Source organism: Larimichthys crocea, chromosome VIII (genome assembly GCF_000972845.2).
Source record: "Larimichthys crocea isolate SSNF chromosome VIII, L_crocea_2.0, whole genome shotgun sequence".
Classification (NCBI taxonomy): domain Eukaryota; kingdom Metazoa; phylum Chordata; class Actinopteri; family Sciaenidae; genus Larimichthys; species Larimichthys crocea.
Window position 1 is genome coordinate 31,911,586 of NC_040018.1, and position 21,903 is coordinate 31,933,488.

Below are 21,903 nucleotides of genomic sequence, written 5' to 3' on the forward strand. Positions count from 1 at the left end.
CAGTCTGTGGGGACGTCACAGAGACTATGTCCAGGTTGTAGGACAGTTGCGGGGGACGTCACGGAGACTCACGTCCGGTTTTTAGACAGTCTGCGGGAGTCACAGAGACTACGTCCAGGGTTTTTAGACAGTCTGCGGGGACGTCCAACGAGGACTACGGGTCCACCTAGGTTTAGTGACAGTGCTGCGGGACGTCACGGAGGACTATGTTCCCGGTTTTAGACAGTTGCAGGGACAGTCACCAGAGACTAAAGTACAGGTTGTAGACAGTCTGCTTTCTTTTTTCTTTGCCGTTTCTTGATTTCTTGCTTTCTTTCTTTCTGCTGCTCTTCTTCATGATGAAACACTCTGTTGAGCGCCGGCAGTGACCTCCTTGTCGTGACATCATGGTTTCGGACCTCAGAGATGATGTTATTCAACTTCTTCCAGTCGGTGTGTTTGTCCTGCAGACATCCGCTCCGCACCTCAGTGCATCCACACGTGTTTCATCACATCTCTATGTAAACCGGATCATGCAGCTCCTCACTATAACATATTCTGCAGTGTTGTTTCTGTGACTTCCTGATCTGACTCTGAAACACGCCACCACACACACACACACACACACACACACACACACCACAACAAACACACCTGCACGCAAGCCTGGCTCTCAGCTGATTGGCTGCAGGTTGACATCATCAGTTGGGATGTGGAGGTTTCTCTCTCCTCGTTGCCTGCGCTTCACCACAACACACACCCAACACCCACACACACACCACACACACCCACACATCACACCACCACACACACACACACACACTGCAGATGCATTTACATCATCTGAAGGATACGAGGCGGGACGAGTGTGATCTAGATGAACCGGTGTTTCTGATCCGTTGATCGATGGGAAACTGTAGTCTGATTCTTGTTGTTGTTTTCTTCTGGTTCGGTGGGCGTGGCTTCAGCGCAGATGTTACAAAAATAGAAACACACTACAAGAAATTTGATTTTTTCATAAATAATATATCTTCTTCTATATATTTCATAGATTTTAATGATTTTGTTTCTGGTTTTGATTCTGTAAGTGTTACGTACACCTAAAGTTCGTTATTTTTATAATGTGAGGACAGACAATAGACAGACAGACCGACAGACAGACAGACAGACAGACAGACAGGCCGGACAGACGCTGGCTGACAGACAGAAGACAGACCGTCACAGAAGACCGTACAGACAGAAGACAGACAGACAGACAGGTTACAGCGCAGACACGGACAGACAGACAGACAGACAGGCAGGGTGTGGATCAGTGTCCTGTCATGTCAGCTCTGAAGAAGCTCCAGTCAGCTCTGCCGAGGACCCTGAAGACTGAAGGTTACCTGTGTGTGTGCTGTGTGTGGTGTGTGTGGTGTGTGTGCTGTGTTGTGTGTGTCTGTGTGTGTTGTGTCTGTCTGTGTGTGTGGTCAGCAGCCGTCGTCCTCCAAAGTCTGTTCTGTGCTGTGCAGAGGAGAGAGAGACAGAAAACAGACAAGAGAGTGGGCTGAATGTCAGCGGAGGGATCATGCTACTGATTGCAGACAGAAGGCAGGCAGTGTGCAGGCAGGGACAGACATGACAGACAGGACAGACAGCCAGACCCGGCCGGACAGCAGGCAGGACAGACAGACAGACGACAGACAGACATGCATGGCAGGCCAGTCAGACAGACAGCCAGACAGCCGACAGCACGGCAGACAGACCGCCAGGACATGCAGTACAGACAGGCAGACAGACAGGCAGACCGACAGACAAGACAGCCCAGGATCTCGGTCTGTAGTTGACCTCTGGGTCTAGCGTGTGCTTTTCAAGAAGAGGTTTATTACAGCTAACCTTAAAGGCCTGTGGTACATATCCTATAATACAGACATGATTAATCGTACTCCAATAGAGAATGACTAACCTACAGTGTAAAACATCCTTGAGCAGCCCTGGTTGGGATGGAGTCTAAGAGCAGGTTGACGTTACTTGATGAAGGTCGGTGGGGGACAAATAACACAAATAAATCTGGGACAATGAATATGTCCAGCTGTCACAGAAGCAGTATGAAGTGTTTGTAGCTGCTCTGCCTCGCTCACCTCCTGTCCACTCACACACAAAAAACAACCGCAAGTTATTGGCAAAGCTCTCTGGGCACACAAGCACCGGATCTTGCCAGGACGCTGGGTTCAGGTCCTGAGGACCTTCATGAGGATATGCAGGACGCTGTATCAGTTCCTGAGGAAACTTTCATGAGGATCTGCAGGACGCTGGATCGTCTGGGAACTTCATGAGATCGCAGGACGCTGGATCAGTTCCTGAGGAACTCTCTATGGGATCTGCCCGGACGCTGGGTTCCGTTCGAGAACTTAATGAGGGTCTGCACGGACGTGGGTTCAGTTCCTGAGGAACTTATGAGGGTCTGCAGGACGCTGGGTTCTAGTTCTTCTGAGGAAACTTCATTGAGGGTTCTGCAGGCACGCTGGGTTCAGTTTCTGAGGAACTTCATGCGGGATTCCTGCAGGGACGCTGGTTCAGTTCCTGAGGAACTTCATGAGGGTCGCAGGACGCTGGGTTCATTTCCGAGGAACACTTATGAGGATCTGCAGGACGCTGGGTTCATTTCTAAAGGACACTTTCATGAGTATGGCGGAGCTGGGTTCCAGTTCCTGAGGAACTTCATGAGGTACTGCAGGCCGCTTGGGTTCAGTTCTAAAGAACTCTCCTGAGGATTTGCAGGACGCTGGATTTCAGGTCCTCTCCCTTTCCTTCCCTCCTCCCCTGAGGAACTCATGAGGATCTTGCAGGACGCTGGGTTCAGTCCTAAAGGACAACTTCATGGAGGATCTGCATGGGACGCTGGGTCCGTTCCTCAAGAACTTCATGAGGATCTGCTAGAGCTGATTCACGGTTCATGAGGAACTTCATGAGGATCTGCAGGACGCCTGGATGGCCACAGTTCCAAACAGTTTGGACTCTGGTGTAATCACAGACGAAACACAGGCAACAACACAACACACACAATGATCAGAGTGTTGACATCCGGGTAAAAACGTGTTTCATTCTTGCATGGTTATGCTGTCGTTCTGTCTGACCTGTCTGTCTCCGTTGTTATGGATTTTCTATCCTTAAGTTATTGATGTCCAGTGTGTGCCTTGAGTCCCGTGTGGGCCTGAGGTCCCGTGTGGTCTTGAGGTCCCGCGTGGGCCTTTGAGGTCCCGTGTGGGCCTTTGAGGCCGTGTGTGCCTTGATGTCCCGGTGGGCCTTGAGGTCCTTCAGCAGTATTAGCTTGTTGGCTTTGTTGGGCACCGTAGGTGCCAGTCTATCTCCACACTGTGGTGTCCAGGGTCACAGCGACTGTTTGCTGCCTTCATAGACATAATAGCTAGCTTGTTGTTGCCGGTCCAATCTGAGTAAAACAGAATCTGGTCTCCAGGACTAGAACTATGCTGACATAACACCTCAATGGGTAAAGGGACATTCTCTGTGACTCATTTGGCGTGTCGTATTTTGCTGTTCTCTGGGGTTTAAGTCGTATCCACCAGGATGAGTGGGCAGAATGTGGAGGGCCGGACTCAGGGCACTTCTGATGAATTTTGAGAGTGTCTCTTCATTCTCTTTGGCCAATTGTCAATCAACTAATACAGCTAAGACACAGAGTGCTGAAAACTTTCTGAAACTCCTGACCTTGACCTTTGACTTAGCAACTTCTTCCACAATACAAATGTCCATTCTGAACACCTGGTCTGTCTAGTCTGGACCGTCTGTCTCACGTCCTCATCCTGTACACTGTCTGAAATGTTCAAACAAACTTCATGCAGACTCTGGATGTGGAGTTTTCTGAATATTTTCCCTCTTCAGACTGTCAGTGTGTTATCAGTGCTGTGTCTGTGTAGGTTAGTGTGTTCAGTGTGTGTCTGTGATTTTAGTGTGTCACTGGTGTTAGTGGTATCAGTTCGTATGTAGTGTGGTCTGTGTATTTTAGGGGATCACTGTGTGTTAGGTGTATCAGGTATGTTAGTGTGGTCGTGTGTGTTAGTGTGTATTCAGTGTGTATTATGGTGTGTCTGTGTAGGTTAGTGTGTATTCAGTGTGTTGTCTGTCGTGTGTCAGGTGTGGATGGTGACTCAGCGGCTCTTCAGTCCGACCACGCTGCCGATTTCAGCGAGCGTGCTAGGCGGAAGAACAGAGCCGAGCGTTGCAGGCGTTTGGCAAAGCGTTGGCAGAGCGTTTGCAGAGTCGCTGGCAGAGGAGGATCAGGGATCATTCGAGACATCTGACATTGAAACAAGTTGGATCCTACACTTTTCGACGTGGATAGTAGTGAACCCGCTCCTCCGTTTCTTTAGACCACGTTCATTCCACGTTCTTCCATAAAGTCAAGTTAATATGAGCAAATGTCCTGTCCTGTCAGACAGCAGCTGATAAACAAAACCAATACAAACAAACAAACAAACAAAACAAACAGGGCCTTAACTTTACTTCGATGTTTTTTGGTTTACCCAGCTTACCGTAGTGTGCGTGGTGTTGTGTGGCAGGAAAGAGCAGTGATGAGCAAAAACATCACACACACAGCAAACTAATATTCCCCACACACACATTCATACCACCACTTTTACATCCACACCAAAAACACACACAGACATTTTAGTTGCAATAATAATGTCATTCCGTTGCTAAGGCAAAGACTAACCGAGCCACACGAATGCAGCCGAAAAAGGCCTGGATAAAACAGTATGGAACGCAGCCTCCGCATGTTGTGGGAAGTTGGTATATGTAAAAAGTTCTCAGGCTTCAGGGATTAGACTGGAACCAAAGCTCTGTGTGTTTTCCCTGCAGTGACCCGATGAAGTGAAATCCATGCAACTCTGTCTTCTTCACCACGAGGCCGAATATTAATTATGTTAATTTGAGTATTTTAATGGAAAAGCGGGAGCGAATGGTAAAAAGCTTCAACTAAAAGCGTTTTTATTTGCAGCTCGGAAATCTTTTCAGTGACGAACCCGAACCGACGCGTCTTCACTAATATAAAATAGAACTTTTCCTTTTTCTCGTGGAAGCAGGCAGCCAACAGCTTTCAAGCAGAGGTCACCCTGATTAGACAGACAGTTAAGTGAACGTCTGAAGAGAAAAAAACGTCAAAGTTCCCACAGGTCGGCCGGATCACGGAGGGGAACTCTGTCCTCCAACTTCATCAGTCTCCGTGTGTCTGTCCTGACTCACTCAGGGGTTCAGAGGTCAGGGGTAAGATGTCAGGGGGTCAGAGGTCAGGGTCCTCAGGCGCGATCACTTTTTGCTTTCGGACCTGAACCACTTCCTTCCTCCAAGCAGGAAGTTTCGAAGGTGTCGGCCTCTTTGCTCTCCTCAGTGTCTGGAAATCCAACAGTCGCCAGCATTATTTCACCACTTCAACCACGTTTTGATTCATTCTTAGTTTGGTTTTTTTACAGGTACATTGTGCGTTGTTTTTTTTACAGTGTTTTATGGATTAAAAGCATAACAAACTCTTTTATATTCCACTTTGATTTATGGAAACATGTTACAGGTCACGTTACTTCCACACCTACTGAAAAAACTCAGACACTACAGCTCCTCTCCTGAACATCAAGTTCAAAGACTCGACCCACAGGAACGCTCATTACATTCCAGTTCTAATTCTGGGTTTTTACCGTTGTGACCTGTGTTTTTACTAGTGTGTACTGGTTTTTACAGTGTCCTCCCTGTGTTTTTACAGTATATACCTGTGTTTTTACAGTGTGTCCCTTGTTTTTACGTGTATAACTGTGTATTTACAGTGTGTACTGTGGTTTTACCGTGTCTACCTGTGTTTTTACAGTCTCTGTTTTTACTGTGTTTTACAGTGCTATACCTGTGTTTTTACAGTGTACCTGTGTTTTTAAGTGTACCTGTGTTTTACAGTGTTATACCTGTGCTTTTTTACCAGTAATACCTGTGTTTTTAAGTGTGTACCTGTGTTTTTACAGTTATACCTGTGTTTTTACAGTATATCCTGTGTTTTACAGTGTGTACCTGTGTTTTACAGTGTACTGTGTTTTACCGGTATACCTGGTTTTTACCGTATATTACCTGGTTTTTACAGTGTAACTGTTTTTTTACAGTGTACCTGTGTTTTTTCCAGTGTGTACCTGTGTTTTACAGTGTATCCCTGGGTTTTTACAGGTATACCTGTGTTTTTACAGTATATACCTGTGTTTTTACAGTGTCCCTGGTTTGTACAGTTGTATGACCGGTGTTTTTTTTACAGTTACCTGGGTTTTTACAGTGGGACCTGGGTTTTTACAGTGTAACCTGTGTTTTTGACGTGTTCACGGGGGTTGTTACAGTATATTACCGGGGGTTTTACAGTGGGGTCCTGGGTTTTTCTCGTAGACCTGTCGGGGTAACAGTATACCTTGTTTTTTAAAGGATACCTGGTTGTGTCCCAGTGTATACGGGTTTTTACAGTGTGTACCTGGTTTTACGTACCTGGGGTGGGATCAGTGAGCTGTCGCACCGAGGGGTCGAGGTCGCCGTGGCGCGGGCCGCGGCCGCGCGGCGGCGGCAGGGGACCACGGGGCGGAGGAGGGCCACTTGGGCCCGGCGAGGCAGCTGCCGCTGTGGCCCGGAAGGCATCCAGCAAACGAACCACAAGGAAAAGGACCACTAACAATCTAAAGCGGCGACAGGCGGGCGGAACGGGGGGAAGGGGGGGGCGGCAGGCGACGGGCGCCCAGGGCCTGCCGGAAGCGCCAGACGGCCGGTAGGCGCGGGGCGACGGAGCGCCACCGGACGGAACGAGACCGAGACACGGGCAAGATATGGTCATAAACACCACACGCACACGACACGCGCACACACACAGCCACGCGCTCGCACAACCCACACATACACACGCGCCGCACACACTCCCCCCCTAAAACACAACACTACACGCGCGCACCAACACACACACACACGCGCGCACACAACTACCACACACATAGGCGCTCACACCGACACCACACACCAGCGCGCGCACAAACAGACATCACACACTACTCGTCGTATGCACCACACGAGACAGCACACAACAACACACACACAATCGCACACACGCCGGAACACTACACACACACAACATCTGCGCGCACTACATCCACACTACACCACACGCGCGCGCACACACAGCCACACACCCACACACACACCACACACGCATCACACACACCGCGACGCGGCGCTGGCGCGCACAAACACCACACCACACGCGCGGCTACACCTCACCCACTACACACGCACCACAGACACACCCCCAGCTCGCGCGTCGCTGCGCGGGCGGCACACAACACACACATCGCTCGCGCGCACACACACGCGTCACACAACACACCCACGCGTCGCGCGGCGCGCGCGCACACACCCACCCCACACAACACAACAACTATCACACACTATCTCAACACACATCACACGCGCTGCTGCAACACACACATCAACGCGCGCGCGCGCGTCGCCACACACACGCGCATCACCCACACCTACATGCTCGCCGCGCGCCGCTGCGCTCGCACACTACAGACACATCCACCACGCGCGCGCGCACACCACTACACGCGCGCGGCGCTCTACACACACACACATCACACACACACACACAGACACAGCACCACACGACACCCCCGCGCGCGCGCGCGCGCGCGCGCGCGCGCGCACTACATCTACACATCACACCACACTAGGCACATCACACCACACGCGCGCGCACACACCACACCACACACACACCACATACCAAAACACAGCACAACCACACACACAGCGCGCGCGCGCGCGCGCGCGGCGCGCGGCTTGCACCACACCACCACACACACCACGGCACACCATCAACCGCGCGCGCGCGGCACACCACACATCATCACTAGGGACTACCACACTATCGCACACACATCTGCATCACACCACACCACACACACACACATCAGCAAATAACTCACATCACCACACACACACACACACACACACACACAACCACGCGCTGCGCGCTCGCACACACACACACACCGGACTCACCACGCACACAGAACTCCCTTACACACACGCGCGCGCACACACGACACACACACACAAAGTAACCCACATCACACCAGACACCACACACACACCATCCACATCGCGCGCGCGCGGCGCGCGCGCGCCGCGCGCGCGTCACACACCCACCAATAACACACACGCACACACAAAGCATAGCGCGCGCACCACAACAACAACGACACTACACACACACACGCGCGCGGCGCTCTCGTCGCGCGCTGCGCGCGCGCGCGCGTACACACACACACAACACACCACACACACACGCACACACGGACAACACGCCCATCATAACCACCAAAACACCACACACACGCGCGCGCGCTTCGCACACACTAACACACAGAAACACCACACCTTAAAACAGACCCCCCCCCGCGCTCTCACACACACACCACAACACACCTTCTCTCTCTCACACCACACACACACACACGACCACACCACACGCTCTCGTCACACACACACACACCACACACACAGACAACACACCACACTCTCTCTCAAACCCACAACACACACCCACACCGACACCACACCACAGACAACACAACACTCTCTCTTCTCTCTTCTCTCTCTCACACACACACACACACCCACGCCACAACCAACACACGCACACACACACAACACACACAACCACACACTCACAAGACACACACACTCTCTCTTCCACACACACACACACACCACACCAAACACAACACACACTCACCACACCACACTCACACCACAAGATGTCGCCCGCAGTCGTTCTATTCAGGCCGATAGGTCTTGTAGAAGACGAAGCAGGTTGATCACAGGTGAGTCAGACACCTGAGCGAGTCAGAAAGGAAGTGTGCTCACTCACCTGCTCGTACTCTTCAGAGCATCCTCCACCTGAAACAAAACAGCTCGTCAATCCTTTCCTGTACCGCGGACACGCCACCACCTGCAGACACACAGACGTAGAGCTCAGCGGGGGAGGGACTTGTTGTGGACGTTGATTGGCGTTAGCAGGCCAAATTAGCCTTCAGCTCTACCTTCCAGTGAACACGGCCAGACCAGACAGGAACCTCTGAGCCCAGACAGACCTCTGAGCCCATACAGAAACCTATGAGCCCAGACAGCAACCTCTGACGCCCAGAACAGAACCTCTGAGCCCAGGACCAGACCCTCTGAGCCCAGGAAACAGGAACCTCCGAGCCCAGAACCAGAACCTTCTGAGCCAGAACAGCACCTCTGACCAGAAGAAACCTCTGAGCCCCAGAAAACAGAAACCTCTGAGCCCAGCCAGAACCTCTGAGCCAGAACAGAAAACCTCGAGCCCAGACGAACCTCTGCAAACTAGGGCTGCCTCTGATTATGGAAAAAAAATCAATTCACGATTATTGAAACGATTCATTTTGAGTTTCACAGCCTTTATTCAAAACCACTTTGTTCTTGATTCTTTATGCCCACTATTCAAAATTGCAACTACATTTGGATACAACTATGGACTTTACGCTGTTTGCGCTATAAAGCATTTAAATCAATCTATCTATCTATTCTCTCTATCTATCTATCTATCTATCCTATCTATCTATCTATCTATCTATTATCTACTATCTATTATATTATATATATATATAACCTAAATGTATCCAAAAAAACTATGGATCAGATGCTCTTGCAAATTTTGTATTTATGACCAAAATAAACTATAAACAAGCATTCTTCTATCTTAGCTAAGACACTTTAAAAACGATGCATGTGCACGATGTTATTTTTGGGAATATTCTTCTCCAATCCCGCTCATGTGTAAACGTCGCCTGATTCTTGTGCCTCTCCGGACTTGTTCGGTAGAGCTGCATAAAACAATGTGGTTTGTGATCGAGGACGGTTTGACGCTGACGTCTTGCTTGGTTTTGTGGCACTGGCTTGTCTTTTTGTTTCTTTATTATTCGTCGTGAGTGACTGGCTTTTGTTTGAGATGGTTTGATACATTTGTAGAGTTACCAAGAGGAGCAGATGTTTGCTTGTAGCAAATCTTGCAATTATGTGCTGCCGCTTCTCGTCGGATTTTCTCGTTCGCTTTCAATCTCACTCACTGCTTTGACCCGCCAACACCTCCTCACTCTGCAGCTGGTGAGGGGTCTGGCCTCCTGTTAGGCAGCGGGGCACGTCAAATGGAATTATGTGAATGCACGTCTCTCAGAAAATTAAATGTTAACTCGATTATCTGATTTTTGAGATCGTTGACAACAAAATCGCATATCGCGATCAAAATTCAAATTAATTGCACAAACTTATCTGAACCCAGCCGAACCTCTGAAACCCAGACCCAAGCTAACAGTAAGAAGCTTTAACCTACTGAGTATGGGGCTTCTTTCTTTCTCTTTTCTTTTTTTTTTCTCTTTTTTTTTTTTATGGCCCGGCTCTGGCCCGCTTCTGGCCCGGCTCGCCCTCTCACCCTCAGGTTGGTGTAGAACACTCGTCCAGAACCAGACTCTGGAGCGCGTCAGGTTGTTCACGTACGATGTCTCCTGGTTCCAAGCGCGTCCTGGCGACCTCAAAGTCCTTCATCCACCCACTGCAAAGCTGTGTGGGGGCTGCCGATGATGTCCAGTCTTGACACCACGACAGCAGCCACAGGTTCAACTCGGCAACACGGCACGGAAGTCAACACTGAAGGCAGGAAGGGACCTCAACCTTGTCATGACGACGAGAAGGGCAGCTTGGTCTTTTAGAGAATATGCAGGAGACAACACGAGTGGGGGGGGGGGGGGGGGGGGGGTGAAGGACGGAGAGACTTCAGCACACTTCAGATCAAACATCTGTTCAACTTTTTACCCTGACGCCGACATCTGGACGGACGTGACACTTGACAGGCGTGCTCCAGGAGACTTCTGGCACAGACGTGTCGTCGCAGGTTGTAACCTCGATGGGTCAAAAACAAAACACACCCATACTAATCGGAAAATAAAACGCGACATCCACTGAAGTGGAAACCACGGAAAAACTCTTGATTGTTACGGCTGCAATGATTAGTCGACCATGAAGAAGGTACTGTGACACAGAAGGATGAGGGTGTGTGTGTGTGTGTGTATATATATATTCATAGTGCCTGTCAAAATTATGTGTTAATTTTGTCCGATTCATTTTAAAGACATTAAACGCAGTTAAAAAAATTAACGCAATTTACGCGGTTTGTTTTCACTTCCTGTGGCGGCCGCCATTTGGATGTGGCAACGTAGAGTTTTGTTTCCATATATATTTAGTGTGTGTGTGAATGGGTGTATACGAGGCATTAACTTAAAGCCTCACGGGATGCGCCCTGCACGGTCGCCCACATTGCCTCACACTAAAACCGGCCCTGCTTGTTTTAGTTTCCGGGCAGATCTGCCACATCCAATAGGCGGACGTACGTATCCAACACGGACCAACCTGCTCAATGCGACATTATGTATATGTCTATGATCTATCCTAACTAACGGCGAGGTCTATGATATTATGTTATGATCTATCCTAAACTAAAGGAGAAGTCTATGTTATATATGTCTTGATCTATCCCTATCTAACGGAGAGTATATGTATATATGCTCTATGATCCTATCCTAACTAAAGGAGAGTCTATGTATATGTCTATGATCTCTACATAATCTAAAGGAGAGTTGTGCACTCTGTCCTATGATCTCTCAACTAAAGGAGGAGTATGTGATATATGTCTATGATCTCTCCATCTAAAGGAGATTCTACTGGATATATGTCTATGATTTATCCTAAATAAGGAGAGGTCTGTGCTCATATGTCTTGATCTATCCTAATAACGGAGAGTCTATGTATATCTGTCTATGATCATCCTAATAAAGGAGAGTCTGTGATATATGTCTATGATTATCCTAACTTAAGGAGAGTCTAGTATATATGTCTAGATCTATTTAACTAAAGGAGAGTCCGGTTGGGTAAAGATGGATAAGGACGGACTTTAGGGGAACATTTCATTTTAAAAAGTTGCCTGACGGCTCGGTTGGACAAAAAACAAGGCAATTGCCACAGTTTGCAAAGCGAATTTAAATTCCACCAGAAGTACCCGACTTTAACATATCACCTCAAAAAGCAAAACCCCAGTCTACATACAGGAGTGTGGCACTGTCAGTATTTATTCCTCATCTGGATTTTTTCTGTTGCACTGTGCATACTTGTGCACCTTAAGCCAATAAAATGCATGAATTTTAAATATACTTTCTCTGTGTTTATCTACATTAATTTGAATCCTTTTACATAACTAAATATTCATTATAAGCTTCAGTTCCGAAAACTGCCATTTAATTTATGCTACATTTCTTGCGAGATTAATCGCGATTAATTACAGGCAATTTTTGCGATTAATAGTTAATTTTTTAAGCGCTTTGACAGTCCTAAGGATTATCTATATATATATATATTAGATCTATATATATCATATATATATATATATATATATATATATATATATATATATATATTATTATCTATATATATACTCTATTGGGCTGTCAACGATTAAAAAAATTAACAATTAATCGCAAAAAATCTGTAATTATATCGCGGATTAATCTATCATAAAATGTTTCAAATAAATTACCTGCATTTTCTGAGACTGAAGCTTATAATGAATATTTATTATGTAAAATGATCAATATAATGTTTAACGTATCACAATCACATGAGGAAAGTATACAAATTTAAATTCATTCAATGTTATTGGCTTAAGTGCACAGATGCACAGTTGCAAACGGAGAAAATCCAGAATGAGGAAATATACTGACGAGTGCCACACTCTTGTAGTGTAGACTGGGTTTTGTTTTGGAGGTGATATGTTAAAGTCGTGTTACTTCTGTGGAATTTAAATTCGGCTTTGCAAACTGTGCAAATGCCTTGTTTTTGTCCAACGAGCCGGTCAGGCAACGTTTAAAATGGAAATTTCCCCCTAAAAGTCCTTATCCATCTTTACACACCGACTTCCTTTAGTTAGGATAGATCATAGACATATACATAGACTCTCCTTAGTTTAGGATAGATCAGACATATATACAGAACTCTCCTTTAGTTAAAGATCATAGACTAATATACTAGCCTCTCCTTTAGTTAGGATAGATCATAGACATAGACCTCTGCTTTAGTTAGGATAGATCATAGACATATATACATAGACCTCTCCTTTAGTTAGGATGAGATCATAGACATATACATGATGCCTCATTGAGCAGGTTGGTCCATTCTGCGATACGTTCGTCTGCCATATTGGATGTGAGAGATCTGCCCGTAAACTAATACAAGCGGGCCGGTTTTAGTGGCAATGTGGGCGACCGCCCAGGGCGCAGTCCGCCGGGGGCTTTAAGTGAATCCTCTTATACAACCCATTCACACACACACTAATATATCTGGGAAACAAAGCTCTACTTTGCCACATCCAAAATGGCGGCCGCCACCGGAAGTAAACAAAACCGCGTTAATTGCGTTAATTTTTTTTAACGCGTTAATTCTTTAAAATTAATCGACAAAATTAACGCGTTAATTTTGACAGCACTAATATATATACACACACACACACACACACACACACACACACTCTCATCTTCCTCTTCTTCTGTGGCACCGTACCTTCTTCATGGTCGACTAATCATTGCAGCCCTAATCAATCAATCAAGAAGTTCGTGTTGTCACTTCCAGTGGATGTCTCGTTTTATTTTCGATTATTATTGGTGTGTTTTGTTTTTGACCATCGAGGTTACAACCTGCGACGACACGTCTGTTCCAGACTTCTCCTGGAGCACGCCGTCACGTGTCACGTCCGTCCAGATGTCGGCTCAGGAAGTTGAACAGATGTTTGTCTGAAGTGTGCTGATGTCTCTCCGTCCTTCTCGTGTTTGTCTCCTTCAGTATTCTCTACAAGACCAAGCTGCCCTTCATCGTCGTCATGAACAAGGTGAGGTCACTTCCTGCCTGCAGTGTTGACTTCCTGTTGCCGTGTTGCCGCGTTGACCTGTTGCTGCTGTCGTTGTGTGCAGACTGACATCATCGACCACAGCTTTGCAGTGGAGTGGATGAAGGACTTTGAGGTCTTCCAGGACGCTCTGAACCAGGAGACATCGTACGTGAGCAACCTGACGCGCTCCATGAGTCTGGTTCTCGACGAGTTCTACACCAACCTGAGGGTGAGAGGGCGAGCCGGGTCAGAGCCCCAGACTCAGTAGTGAAGCTCTTACTGTTAGCTTGGGCCTGGGTTCAGAGGTTCTGTTCTGGGTTCAGAGTAGGGTTGTGCAATTAATTGAATTTTGATCGCGATTTCGATTTTGTTGTCAAACGATCTCAAAAATCATATAATCGAGTTTAAACGATTTATTTTCTGAGAGACGTGCATGCACAATACATTCCATTTGACGTGGCCCCGCTGCCTAACAGGAGAGCCCATACTCCCTCACGCAGCTGCAGAGTGAGGAGGTGTGTCGGTGTTCAAAGACTTGAAAAGAGAAGAAGAGATTGAAAGCGAACGAGAAGAATCCGACGAGAAGCGGCAGCACATAATGTGCAAGATTTGCTACAAGGCAACAGCTGCTCCTCTTGGTCCAAAATGTATTTTCAATTTGAATATTTTGCATAAAGAATCAATAACAAAGTGTTTTTGAATAAATGCTGTGAAACTCAGAATTAATCGTTTCAATAATCGTGATATTGATTTTTTCCATAATCGAGCAGCCCTAGTTCAGAGGTTCTGTTCTGGGCTCAGAGGTTCTGTCTGGGCTCAGAGGTTCTGTTCTGGGCTCAGAGGTTCTGTTCTGGGCTCAGAGGTTCTGTCTGGGCTCAGAGGTTCTGTTCTGGGCTCAGAGGTTCTGTTCTGGTCTGGCCGTGTTCACTGGAAGGTAGAGCTGATGCTATTGGCTGCTAACGCCAATCAACGTCCACAACAAGCCCCTCCCCCTCTGAGCTCTACTTCCTGTGTGTCTGCAGGTGGTGGGCGTGTCCGCGGTGACAGGAAGCGGATTGGACGAGCTGTTTGTTCAGGTGGAGGATGCTGCTGAAGAGTACGACAGGTGAGTGACACACTTCCTGTCTGACTCCTCAGGTGTCTGACTCACCTGTGATCAACTCTGCTTCTTCTTCTACAGAGACTATCGGCCTGAATATGAACGACTGCGCAGACAGCTGGTGAGTGTGAGTGTGAGTGTGTGTGTGAGTGTGTGTGTGTGTGTGTGTGTGTGTGTGTGAGAGAGAGTGTGTGTGTCTGTGTGTGTGTGTGTGTGTGTGTGAGAGAGAGAGTGTGTGTGTGTGTGTGTGAGAGAGAGAGAGTGTGTGTGTCTTTGTGAGTGTGTGTGTCTGTGTGTGTGTGTGTGTGAGAGAGAGTGTGTGTGTGTGTGTGTGAGAGAGAGAGAGAGAGAGAGTGTGTGTGTGTGAGTGTGTGTGTGTGTGTGTGTGTGTGTGTGTGTGTGAGAGAGTGTGTGTGTGTGTGTGTGAGAGAGAGTGTGTGTGTGTGAGAGTGTGTGTGAGTGTGTGTGTTTCTTCTTCACGTGTTCGGTCTGCGTCTCCGTCAGGTGGAGGCTCAGTCTCAGAAGCAGCAGCAGCAGCTGGAGCGGCTCAGGAAGGACCTGGGCGCCGTCGCCATGACGACCACACCTTCCACAGGTAGAGACAGACTGTCGCCGCTTTGTTGTTGTTGTCTTTTATTGTGGTAGTTTGCTGAGTGACTTCCTGTCCACAGAGGAAGCTGACATAGCCGGGCCCAGTGACCTCATCATGACCCGTGGTAACCCTGACGACGACGAGGAGGAAGAGGACAGCGACACGGACGACATCGACCACAGCGGTGAGAAAGATACACTGTAAAAACACAGGTACACACTGTAAAAACACAGGTACACTGTAAAAACACAGAATTAGACTGAAGTGAGTAGATGAGCGGTTCCTGTTGGTCGAGTCTTTGAACTTGATGTTCATGAGAGGAGCTGTATGTCTGAGTTTTTCAGTAGGTGTGAAGTAACGTGACCTGTAACATGTTCCATAAATTAAAGTGGGAATATGAAAAGATTTGTTATGCTTTAATCCATAAATACACTGTAAAAAAACAAACGCACAGATGTACACTGTAAAAAAACAAAACTAAGAAATGAAATCAAAACGTGGTTGAAGTGTGAAATAATGCTGCTGCTGTTGTTTCCAGCCACGGAGGAGAGCAAAGAGGCCGACGCCTTCGGAAACTTCCTGCTTGAGAGGAAGGAAGTGGTTCAGGTCCGAAACAAAAAGTGTGCAGCGCCTGAGGGACCCTGACCTCTGACCCCTGACCTCTGACCCCTGAGTGAGTCAGGACAGACACACGGAGACTGATGAAGGTGGAGGACAGAGTTCCCCTCCGTGGGATCCGGACCGACCTGTGGAGACTTTGGACGTTTTTTTCTTCAGACGTTCAGCTGAACTTCCTGTCTAATCAGGTGACCTCTGCTGAAAGCTGATTGGCTGCTGCTTCCACAAGAAAAGGAAAAGTTCTATTTTTATATGAGTGAAGACTCGTCGTGTTCTTGTTCGTCACTGAAACGATTTCCGAGCTGCAAAATAAAAACCTTTTAGTTGAAAGCTTTAACCCTTCTGCTCCCGCTTTTCCATTAAAATACTCAAATTAAGTCATAATTAATAATTCTGCCTGTGTTGAAGAGACAAAGCTTGCATGGATTTCACTTCATCGGGTCACTGCAGAGGAAAACACACAGAGCTTTGGTTCCAGTCTAATCTGAGCATGAAACATTTTTACATATGACCAACTTCCCAACACATGCTGAGGGCTGCGTTCCATACTGTTTGATCCAGGCCTTTTTCTGCTGCATTCCACATTGTTGCTTAGCAACGGAATACATGATTGCAACTAAAATGGTCTGTGTGTGTTGGTGTGGATGTAAAAGTGTGGTATGAATGTGTGTGTGGGGAATATTATTTGTCTGTGTGTGTCTGTTTTGCTCATCACGTCTCTTTCCTGCCCACACACACACACACACACACACACACACACACACTACTGTACTGGTAAATAAAAAAACATCGAAGTCAAAGGTGAAGGCCTGTTTGTTTGTTTGTTTGTTTGTTTGTTTGTTTACTCAGCTGCTGTCTGACAGGACGAGGAACATGTGGCTCATATTAACTTGACTTTATGGAAGACGTGAATGAACGTGTCTGAACGGAGGAGCGGTTCACTCTATCCACGTCGTGACAGGAGGAGGATCAGCGTGTCTTCATTCATGTCTCTGAATGATCCTGATCCTCCGTCTGCCAGCGACTCTGCAAACGCTCTGCCAACGCTCGGCTCTGTTCTGTCGCCTACACGCTCGCTGAAATCCGGCAGCGTGGTCGGACTGAAGAGCCGCTGAGTCACCATCCACACACTGACACACACAGACACACACTGATACACACTAACCTACACAGACACACACTAATACACACTGATACACACTAACATACACAGACACACACTGATACACACTGACACACACAGACACACACTGATACACACTGACACACACTGATACACACTAACACACACAGACACACACTAACATACACTGACACACACTGATACACACTAACATACACAGACACACACTGATACACACTAAAATACACAGACACACACTGATACACACTAACCTACACAGACACACACTAACACACACTGATACACACTAACACACACAGACACACACTAACATACACTGACACACACTGATACACACTAACATACACAGACACACACTGATACACACTAAAATACACAGACACACACTGATACACACTAACCTACACAGACACACACTAACACACACTGATACACACTAACACACACAGACACACACTAACATACACTGACACACACTGATACACACTAACATACACAGACACACACTGATACACACTAACATACACAGACACACACTGATACACACTAACATACACAGACACACACTAACACACACTGATACACACTAACACACACAGACACACACTAACATACACTGACACACACTGATACACACTAACATACACAGACACACACTGATACACACTAAAATACACAGACACACACTGATACACACTAACCTACACAGACACACACTAACACACACTGATACACACTAACACACACAGACACACACTAACATACACTGACACACACTGATACACACTAACATACACAGACACACACTGATACACACTAAAATACACAGACACACACTGATACACACTAACCTACACAGACACACACTAACACACACTGATACACACTAACACACACAGACACACACTAACATACACTGACACACACTGATACACACTAACATACACAGACACACACTGATACACACTAAAATACACAGACACACACTGATACACACTAACCTACACAGACACACACTAACACACACTGATACACACTAACACACACAGACACACACTAACATACACTGACACACACTGATACACACTAACATACACAGACACACACTGATACACACTAAAATACACAGACACACACTGATACACACTAACCTACACAGACACACACTAACACACACTGATACACACTAACACACACAGACACACACTAACATACACTGACACACACTGATACACACTAACATACACAGACACACACTGATACACACTAAAATACACAGACACACACTGATACACACTAACCTACACAGACACACACTAACACACACTGATACACACTAACACACACAGACACACACTAACATACACTGACACACACTGATACACACTAACATACACAGACACACACTGATACACACTAAAATACACAGACACACACTGATACACACTAACCTACACAGACACACACTAACACACACTGATACACACTAACACACACAGACACACACTAACATACACTGACACACACTGATACACACTAACATACACAGACACACACTGATACACACTAAAATACACAGACACACACTGATACACACTAACCTACACAGACACACACTAACACACACTGATACACACTAACACACACAGACACACACTAACATACACTGACACACACTGATACACACTAACATACACAGACACACACTGATACACACTAAAATACACAGACACACACTGATACACACTAACCTACACAGACACACACTAACACACACTGATACACACTAACACACACAGACACACACTAACATACACTGACACACACTGATACACACTAACATACACAGACACACACTGATACACACTAAAATACACAGACACACACTGATACACACTAACCTACACAGACACACACTAACACACACTGATACACACTAACACACACAGACACACACTAACATACACTGACACACACTGATACACACTAACATACACAGACACACACTGATACACACTAAAATACACAGACACACACTGATACACACTAACCTACACAGACACACACTAACACACACTGATACACACTAACACACACAGACACACACTAACATACACTGACACACACTGATACACACTAACATACACAGACACACACTGATACACACTAAAATACACAGACACACACTGATACACACTAACCTACACAGACACACACTAACACACACTGATACACACTAACACACACAGACACACACTAACATACACTGACACACACTGATACACACTAACATACACAGACACACACTGATACACACTAAAATACACAGACACACACTGATACACACTAACCTACACAGACACACACTAACACACACTGATACACACTAACACACACAGACACACACTAACATACACTGACACACACTGATACACACTAACATACACAGACACACACTGATACACACTAAAATACACAGACACACACTGATACACACTAACCTACACAGACACACACTAACACACACTGATACACACTAACACACACAGACACACACTAACATACACTGACACACACTGATACACACTAACATACACAGACACACACTGATACACACTAAAATACACAGACACACACTGATACACACTAACCTACACAGACACACACTAACACACACTGATACACACTAACACACACAGACACACACTAACATACACTGACACACACTGATACACACTAACATACACAGACACACACTGATACACACTAAAATACACAGACACACACTGATACACACTAACCTACACAGACACACACTAACACACACTGATACACACTAACACACACAGACACACACTAACATACACTGACACACACTGATACACACTAACATACACAGACACACACTGATACACACTAAAATACACAGACACACACTGATACACACTAACCTACACAGACACACACTAACACACACTGATACACACTAACACACACAGACACACACTAACATACACTGACACACACTGATACACACTAACATACACAGACACACACTGATACACACTAAAATACACAGACACACACTGATACACACTAACCTACACAGACACACACTAACACACACTGATACACACTAACACACACAGACACACACTAACATACACTGACACACACTGATACACACTAACATACACAGACACACACTGATACACACTAAAATACACAGACACACACTGATACACACTAACCTACACAGACACACACTAACACACACTGATACACACTAACACACACAGACACACACTAACATACACTGACACACACTGATACACACTAACATACACAGACACACACTGATACACACTAAAATACACAGACACACACTGATACACACTAACCTACACAGACACACACTAACACACACTGATACACACTAACACACACAGACACACACTAACATACACTGACACACACTGATACACACTAACATACACAGACACACACTGATACACACTAAAATACACAGACACACACTGATACACACTAACCTACACAGACACACACTAACACACACTGATACACACTAACACACACAGACACACACTAACATACACTGACACACACTGATACACACTAACATACACAGACACACACTGATACACACTAAAATACACAGACACACACTGATACACACTAACCTACACAGACACACACTAACACACACTGATACACACTAACACACACAGACACACACTAACATACACTGACACACACTGATACACACTAACATACACAGACACACACTGATACACACTAAAATACACAGACACACACTGATACACACTAACCTACACAGACACACACTAACACACACTGATACACACTAACACACACAGACACACACTAACATACACTGACACACACTGATACACACTAACATACACAGACACACACTGATACACACTAAAATACACAGACACACACTGATACACACTAACCTACACAGACACACACTAACACACACTGATACACACTAACACACACAGACACACACTAACATACACTGACACACACTGATACACACTAACATACACAGACACACACTGATACACACTAAAATACACAGACACACACTGATACACACTAACCTACACAGACACACACTAACACACACTGATACACACTAACACACACAGACACACACTAACATACACTGACACACACTGATACACACTAACATACACAGACACACACTGATACACACTAAAATACACAGACACACACTGATACACACTAACCTACACAGACACACACTAACACACACTGATACACACTAACACACACAGACACACACTAACATACACTGACACACACTGATACACACTAACATACACAGACACACACTGATACACACTAAAATACACAGACACACACTGATACACACTAACCTA

General features: G+C 46.2%; 1 protein-coding gene across 2 annotated transcripts in view; it reads left to right on the top strand.

Annotated features, from left to right (window-relative positions):
• Window positions 1-16,642, top strand: part of gpn1 (GPN-loop GTPase 1) — a 36,893-nt gene extending 20,251 nt beyond the window's left edge. The window contains exons 7-13 of one of the 2 annotated variants that reach the window (XR_003462717.1): window positions 13,951-13,996; window positions 14,079-14,225; window positions 15,019-15,101; window positions 15,177-15,216; window positions 15,600-15,689; window positions 15,756-15,871; window positions 16,226-16,269. Coding sequence is in view for 1 of the 2 variants with exons in the window: in XM_027281233.1 (XP_027137034.1) it covers window positions 13,951-13,996; window positions 14,079-14,225; window positions 15,019-15,101; window positions 15,177-15,216; window positions 15,600-15,690; window positions 15,767-15,871; window positions 16,226-16,332 (619 nt within the window). In the remaining variant the exon portion in view is untranslated. Of the gene's footprint in view, window positions 1-13,950; window positions 13,997-14,078; window positions 14,226-15,018; window positions 15,102-15,176; window positions 15,217-15,599; window positions 15,691-15,755; window positions 15,872-16,225 lie in introns of both variants that reach the window. The other variant, XM_027281233.1, reaches the window with a different exon arrangement.
• Window positions 16,643-21,903: the final 5,261 nt, after the last annotated feature.